This window comes from Egretta garzetta, unplaced genomic scaffold (genome assembly GCF_000687185.1).
Source record: "Egretta garzetta isolate BGI_Z169 unplaced genomic scaffold, ASM68718v1 scaffold228, whole genome shotgun sequence".
NCBI classification, from domain to species: domain Eukaryota; kingdom Metazoa; phylum Chordata; class Aves; order Pelecaniformes; family Ardeidae; genus Egretta; species Egretta garzetta.
This window is the reverse complement of record NW_009260758.1, coordinates 466,464-474,031: the sequence shown is the minus strand read 5'-3', so window position 1 is coordinate 474,031 and position 7,568 is coordinate 466,464. Positions and strand designations below refer to the sequence as shown.

The 7,568-nt window shown below is 52.7% G+C and overlaps 1 protein-coding gene across 1 annotated transcript in view; it reads left to right on the top strand.

Annotated features, from left to right (window-relative positions):
* Positions 1–7,568, top strand: part of ITPR1 (inositol 1,4,5-trisphosphate receptor type 1) — a 183,610-nt gene that overhangs the window by 174,062 nt on the left and 1,980 nt on the right. Inside the window, 1 exon segment of the mRNA XM_035901402.1 lies at positions 3,255–3,416. Within this exon segment, the coding sequence (XP_035757295.1) occupies positions 3,255–3,416 (162 nt within the window).

The window sequence follows — 7,568 nt, the reverse complement described above, 5'->3', positions numbered from 1 at the left end:
GGCTCCGCTCGAGGCATCGTTATTTATTTATTTAAAAGCAAACACACCCACACCCCTCCCCGGGGCCAGGCGCTGGGGCCCAGGTCCCCGTTTCAGCGAGCTGCTGGCATCCAGGCTCTCAGCTTCTCTCTGCAGTGCCGGTGTGGAGGCTGTAGGATGAAGGTTTCCCACCCAAAGGCAGAGCCAAGGGCTGCAGGATGGCGTGATGCAGGAGGAAGAGGAGGAGGTGTGCCCCTTCGTGCTGGCGGCATCCCCGCTGCCCTCTCCGGAGCGGTCCCAGCGGCCACGGCGGGTCAGCGAGTTCACTGGTGCCCATTTTACCTGCATCGATGCAGTTCTACCTGCGTGTCCCTTCCTCGCCTCGGGGCGTTTGCCCAGGCTGTTTGGGTGGCCATCCCCTTATTTCTTGCTGGGTGGCAGCTGGACGCTTCCAGGTGGGCTTTGGCTTTGGGTCATGCCACCAGGCTACAGGAAACCTGAACAGGAGCGCAGGTTGGGTCCAGCCCCGTGGCAGGGGTTGGCAAAGTGATGTACGGGTCCTTCCCTAAGCCTGCCCAGAGAAATGCCAGGTGCCCCCGTTAACTCTTGCGCAGGCGGATCAGGACTTAGCAGGGGTATTGCCAGCTCCAGGCCCAAAAGGGAGCCCTGTCCTCACAGCTCAGGAATCTGCCCCGGCGAGCCGTGAGCCTCGTCTCCTTTTTACTTCAGCCTTCGCCTTTCTCGGCTTGTGCAGTTCACGTGGAGCATTTTTATTTTTAATCTTTCACCATTGCCCTGAGAACTAGCGAGGCACTTTGTTGGTTTTCTTCCAAGTGAAAGCCAAGATTTCCTGTACCCAAGTGACTTCAAGAGCTGGGGCTTTCAGAAAACCAGCGAGCACGAAGCTCCTGGCGAGCCTGCCGCAGCCGGCCGCGTTACAGTGCTGCCCCTTTGATTTCACCACCCCAGAGTGCCCCACACCTTCCCTGCCCGTGATGATCCAGTTGCCACCTCTGCAGCAGCTGCAGCATTTGCTTATATTGCCAAATAGCATTAGAAAAGGTTTAGGGTTTTTTTTTGATACTAAAATGTTGCAGGTCGGGACAGGTCGGGCCTTCCCGGTCCTGCTCCCCTCGTCCCCTTCATCCTTCACAAGGATGGGGCCTGGCAGTGCTCTGGGCATGGGCTTGGGAAGCTCAGCCCTTTGGGAACAAGAGAAATAAGAATATTTCTACAGCAAGTAAGGAGCGGGCAGGAGCTCCAGGGCTCTGCCTTGAAACCTTAAGGCACGGACCTGAGGGTCCAGGCAAACCTGCAACTATAAATTGCATTTTAGCCTAACTTGCCTCGTCCTTGCAAACCTCTCGCCCGGAGGAGCACGGGGAGGGGCACAGCAGTTGGTTTTGTTTGTTTTCCCTGGGTGGTGGTGGGAGAATATTTGGGGGGGAGGTGCTGGACTGGAGCAGAAGTGAGGAGCCTGCCCTCCCTTCCCTAATGAGGATTTTACTACAGCTGGAACAACCCAGGGAAATGTTGCCTGTTTCTACTATTAAATCTTAATTGTGGGGCTGTCGTTTCCTAAAGTCCAAAATATTTTGGCACTTGTCTTGATAAAGGCATATTTTTCGTACATATATTTTTTTTCTTTTATTAGCAGAAACCATCTGCCCTGTAAACAGAGATCAGGAGGGGGGGGGGGAAAGCCTTCCTGGCAGTTTTGCATCCTGTGGGAATCCCGTGGTGCGCTGCATGGGAAAGGGCCTGCTTTCTGCCTTTTAATCTCAGCAATAGTGAGCTCCAAGCAGATCAGAAGCAACTAATTTAAGATGATGAATCTTGGCATCGCCTCTGAATTGCAGAAAGGACATGACTGTAAATCCCTGGAGAGGTGCACAACCCTGCTCTGAGCAGGACGGATGCGCCGGGGAGGGAGCGAGCGTGGAGGGGGAGCCAAGAGATGGGGGAGAGGGTTGGAGTTAAGAGATTTAGGTAGGGAATGGCAGAAAGCTAGTTTGTGGTGCCATAAAAATAAGCCGTAGGTTTGAGAGAGAGCCCAGGGAAGAGCCGGGCCCGCGAAGCGGGGTGAGCTCTGGTCGCCGTTAATCAGTGATGCTGATCGATTCTGGGTTTGGGATGCTGTTAGTCCGGTAGGCCATGGCCATTTCAGCTGGTTGGTTTAAAATCCCTGATCTAGTTAGTGGTGTCCCTGCTCCCTGCAAGGAGGTTGGGCTGGGTGACCTCTAGGGGTCCCTTCCAACCCAAAACTTTCTGTGATTCTATGAAAATATTACCAGTTGTTGCTGTGCCCCTGTGAGGGTGCTCGCATCCCTATCTCATCCAGTGTTAGTTTAACTTCCATTGCAGAGAGCACCTCCGGCGTGGGAGGCGAACCAGACGAGATAGGAAACCAGCTGGGTGTTGAAATTTAAGGTGTCAAGATGCGGTGCACACCCCTCCTCCTCTTTTGTGGCTTTCTATTCCGTTCCTGCTTTTATTTTTAACGTCACTGGCGTGTACATGAGTGTATGTGTGAGCTTCTATGGACATATTAATAAACCTGAGCACGTGTCCACGGAACTTCCTGACTGTAACTTAACCGGGGAATATTAGAAAATGTGTATGCCTGAACGAAAACTTTATTATAAGCAATTCACTGTAACTTAAGCCATCCCACATTTCAGCCTGAAGCATCCAGTCAGAATATGAAATTATTTTTTTTTCTTTTGCCTTTTTCATTCAAAAGGAGGAATTTTGCCTATGAAAGTGTGTCCAGGTAGAAATGGTTTCCTTCATTAGAAAGCACAGCTAAGCTTTGCTTGACCAAAAAAAAAGCAAACCAGCTTTATCAGCAGAAAACCTCCAACAAACCCCAGTTAAAAGGCTATGAGATGGCAGCAGAGTTCTAGCAGTGGAGGATGCCTGTCCAGAGGTGAAACCTGGGCTGGTTTATTGTCCAGCGTTCGTGTGTTACGCTGAAATGTATCTGAAAAGAAATGGCTGGGGAGAGCAAGTTGCTGGGAAGGAAAAGCCGACAATAAGCAGCCTGAATTTTCAGTAGTTAGGTCTGAAGTGCCTCATTGCCCCAAGCAGGCGATTCTGCAAACGTTCCAGTAAGATGCAAGTGAAAATATCTACAGAGCTTGTGCACCTGAGGAATGTCCCCGCCTGACACCAAAGACCTGTCTGTGCCCGGCCGCTGGGGTGCAGCCCCAGCCAGCTCGGGTGCAGGTTTTCATTTGGCAAATGCTAATTGTGAACTCGTGTGTGATTCTCAGGAGAGAAATCTGGACTGGTTCCCCCGGATGCGGGCCATGTCGCTCGTGAGCAGCGACTCGGAAGGAGAGCAGAATGAGCTGAGGAACTTGCAGGAGAAGTTGGAGTCCACCATGAAGCTTGTGACCAACCTCTCTGGCCAGCTGTCCGAGCTGAAGGACCAGGTAAGGGGGAGCTGGCTGCGAACGCGCGCTGGTACGGGTGGGACTGAGGTCCTGCAAGCTGGTTGTACGTAGTGGTGTTTCACAGCTCCGTGGCTTCTGCAAACCCCACGAAGAACTCTTCTGGAGTAACTCATGTTTAGGGAAGAAGCAACAAACAAAATCATAGAATCATTTAGGTTAGAAAAGACCTTTGAGATCATCGAGTCCAGCCTTTAACCTAACCCTGCCATGCCACCACTAAACCCTGTCCCTCAGCACCTCATCTACCCTTCTTTTAAATACCTCCAGGGATGGGGACTCGACCACCTCCCTGGGCAGCCCATTCCAGAGCCCGACAGCCCTATGAATGATGCCAGTTGTGCTGTAAGAGCGTGTTTTCATCCTTAAAGAGTGTAACGGGTATTTAGGAGAAGAGGGGCAGCTTTAGGAAGCAGAGAGAGGAGCCCTTCCAAAGCCCCGTGCCCCAGCCTGGCGCTGCCGACGGAACCGCTGTAGTCCAAAGCTGCCACCTCCAGAAAGGGAAAACTTGCAGTCAAACAAAATCAAAGCTGAAGTTAGCTGGTGCAGGCAGCCTGTATATACGTGGTGGTGGTGGTGGTGTTGTTACAGGTTTTAACCCTAAGACCTCAGTGCAATCCTGTAAGTCAGAGGGTGTGGTATTGACAGAAGCGCCGTGCTGCTGCACGGACCTCAAAACCCACTGAGAAACTGGAGAAGTAGCTGAGTGGTTGGCTTGCACCGGTCTGCTCCGTGGTCGCTGCGCTGCTGGTGCAGATCTTGGCCGCTGTCACCCTTCAGGCTGCAGCGTAAGCAGACGTACCTGCAGAAAGATTTTGCACGGCGGGGTGTGTTGCTGCTGCTCAAGACGTGAACGCCGCGTAGCCCTCCCAGCGTGTTTTTCGGTGCGGCGGTTCTTCCTGCAGCAGGAGTTGGGAGGACCTGTGTTAACTTGTGGCTCGGCTGGGGCTCGTGGGGATCGTTCCCAGCCCAAACCCAGCGATGGCTTTGTCAAAGCCGCAGAGGCAGCAGGGCTTTATTTGGTGTTGTCCATATGGATTACAGCCTAGCTGGAAGTAAAAGGGAAGATGCTGTTGCCTGCCCTGGTGGGAGCTGTTTATGGTGGCGAAGTGACTAACTGCTTATCTTTACAGATTAACAACCCGAGCCAGATGGTTCAATTAGTTAAGTTTATATAGATACCGGCACTGGATAAAACTAATTGCTGACTTGCACACAGCGGTATCCCGGGGCAGTCGATGGACTCGCCCAGGGCAGAAATGGCCAACAGGTTTGGTTCGTTATCCCTTCAGATGTGTGCTGCCTGCTGCGGCGCGGTCGGCACAGCTCTCTCCAACACCAGTCGGATCCCTGCTTCCCCTCCCTGCTCCGGGTTGGCCGGGTTTCTCCCTAAGCCAGTTATCTTCATGGAGGCGTGAGCCTCTGGAAGGCAGCACTGACTGAGACCCCGGCTCCCTGCCCTTCCCATCGCGCTCTGCGTTTCTGGTGGAGCCAGGCCCTTTTACCCGACCACCCGCAGAGCACGAGGAGGGGATTAACACGTAGGATTGGGAGCCGAAAACCTTGCTGCTCTTGGCTGTCATGAGTTTTCGGACACCGTCCCACGGACCCCCTTGCTCTAGCTGGTTTTGAGGATGGAGGATAGAGGCTGTTGCTCTTTTTTGTCCGTGCCGGGTAGCGGTTTTGCTATTTTGCCTGCAAACAATTATCTTGAAACATGTGTCTTACGTCTTCTTGTTGAAGGGTCTGACTCAAAGTGGTCTGCAGTCACCAGGCGTCTTTCCATCGGCCGCAGCCAGCTCTGGATCAGAATGTGTTTTATTTCTGAAGCTTCCAGCTCTTGGCTGACCAAGCACTAAAACCCCTTCTTGCTCTTTGTGAAAGTAAGAATGAAGGATTTAGCTTTTAGAGAGCTATTTGACTGTAAAAGCAAAAGAGGAAACCAGCTTCGTTATTGTTGTGATAGCTTTTAGGAATTCCCCTAAGTACCGTTACTGAGAGCCCTGCCTGAGTTGCAGGATGCTCCAATTATGTGACAAAGCCAGTAGATCCCTCCTCCTGATCAGGAGCTGTCTCCAGGAAAAGGCACTAACTCAGGGAACTTTTATTTGTATTTATTTTCTTGTAATTAAATAAAGGGGAAACCTCTCATTCATTTGCTTTTCAAGCTCGTTAGGTTTCTGGAGGCTGTAATTGTTAGGAACTGAAATCCAGCATGCCTGCTTGCACCGAGAGCCATTAAAACCTTGATCACTTTAATTCTGGGCAAAAAAAAGACTGCAAGGTAATTGCCTGCCACGGCAGGAGATTAGATGTCATCGCCCAGAAGCACTCTGCAGCGCCGTCCCCCGATGTCGGTGGGTGCAGGGCATCTCTAATGGACGTTGGCTTCTCGCTCGGGACGGTCCCCTGGCTCCCGTGGGGACCCCTGAGCACCATCGCCGTGAGCGTGGCTCCTTGCTGGAGGTGGTGGCTTCATGCGAGCTCTTGGAGCAGCGGGCAGGCGCCGGCGCGTCCCCATGCCCGCAGGGTCGGTTGGTCAGTCGGTCCGTCCTACCTGCTCGGGCACTCCGCACGTGCCCTGCTCCCGTTCCTGGAGTCAAATCCAACTCAGCCGTAACCTTTGGAACCAGGCAGCCTGCGGCTGTATACGACTGTCGGAGAGTCCGGCTTGACTCAGATGAACTTCAGGCCCCTTGGTTTCGTTTTTTCATCCTGCAATATGCTGTGCATAGCTTTTCTTGCCTTTTAGCCCCGGCTGTACAGTCACTGCAGCTGTAAAGCTTTTGCAAGAGATGCACTCTCCAGGCGAACGTGCTAGAGGTAAAAGTTGCTCCATCGTGCAGCCCTGTGCCCTCTAGACGAGCGTTATGCATCTTGCAGGGTCAATGACGTTCTGCAGCAATATTGCAATTGCATTTCCCTCTCTGCTCTACGTTCAGTTGCCTTATTCTTCCCTTTTTTTTTTTTTTTAAAAGGCAAGTCTTGTACCTACGCCTGCGCCAGGGTGCACCATCCCTTTTCCTACAGATAGGAAACACCTATTACAGCCCCTTTTCATCGTTCTTTTTTATTGCCGCTTTTATTTCGGCTGTGCTCTGAATAATCGGTTTATTGGCTGTGTGAAATCGTGGCTCTTGGTTTGCTCAGTGAAGCTAATGAGTGTAAATGGGCATTTTTTTAAATGAAGTCCTCGGTGCCTCTTTACGTTTTCAACTTGGGGGTTATCTTAGGAACAGTTTAAAAAATAGTCCCAGCGGGGGAGTGGTTTGTGTGAGTGCCTGAGACTGGGGAGCGATGGGAAGACCCCTCTCCTCCTGCGCCCGTGTGGCTGCGGAGCTTTGCAAGCCTTTTGGGAAAAGGAGAATTCCAGAAGCGTGGCAGAGGGGACTGGGCGGCATGACCTGTCCTCGGGAGGCTGCGGTCCCCTTCCTGGAAAGGGCAGATAAGAGTTCTGCCTCCCTTGGGTCAGGTGACGAGCAAGGCACGGGGCTGCCGCCGAGTTTAATTACGGTTTCGAGAGGAATTACCGTATTTCAGGCCTTTCCCCAGTGGTTCAGTGAGCGCAATTACACACCGCTAGCCTGAGGGAAAGCAGTGGTGTGCGCGGTGCCGCGCGGCCCCTGGGACGCCGAGCAGCCCTTTGGAGGTTGCCCAGAACTGCCTGTCCTGACCAAACCCTGTCCCTGCAGTTGGCCACCGGCCGGCCGCTCCAGCATGCCGGAGTGCCCCACGCCGGAGAGGGGAAGGCTGGTCGCTGTTGCCAGAACTGGAGTTTTTAAACAAATACATTCAAGTGCGTGTTACAAATGAACCGAATGTGTGAGCACGCTCTCGCTTTTCTCCTGGAGGGACTTCCACCAGCAATTGCATTGGCTGACGCTTGCCGCCAAGTATCCGAAAACTGAAAAAAATGAGATTGTGGATGTAGACGTGACAGGAAAAGCGTTGCAGGGAACGTCGTTAATTCTCATAAAGAAAAACACTCTCCATTGTATCTTAAGCTTGAATTAAAAAACGAGTTGCTCGGGCAAGTCAGCCAGGCTTTCTGCAGCATGGGCATGCTGCCGGAGTCGTGGCGGGGGCCCCCGAAGCCCCGGTGGCCCCCAAAGCCCCGGTGGCCCCCGAAGCCCC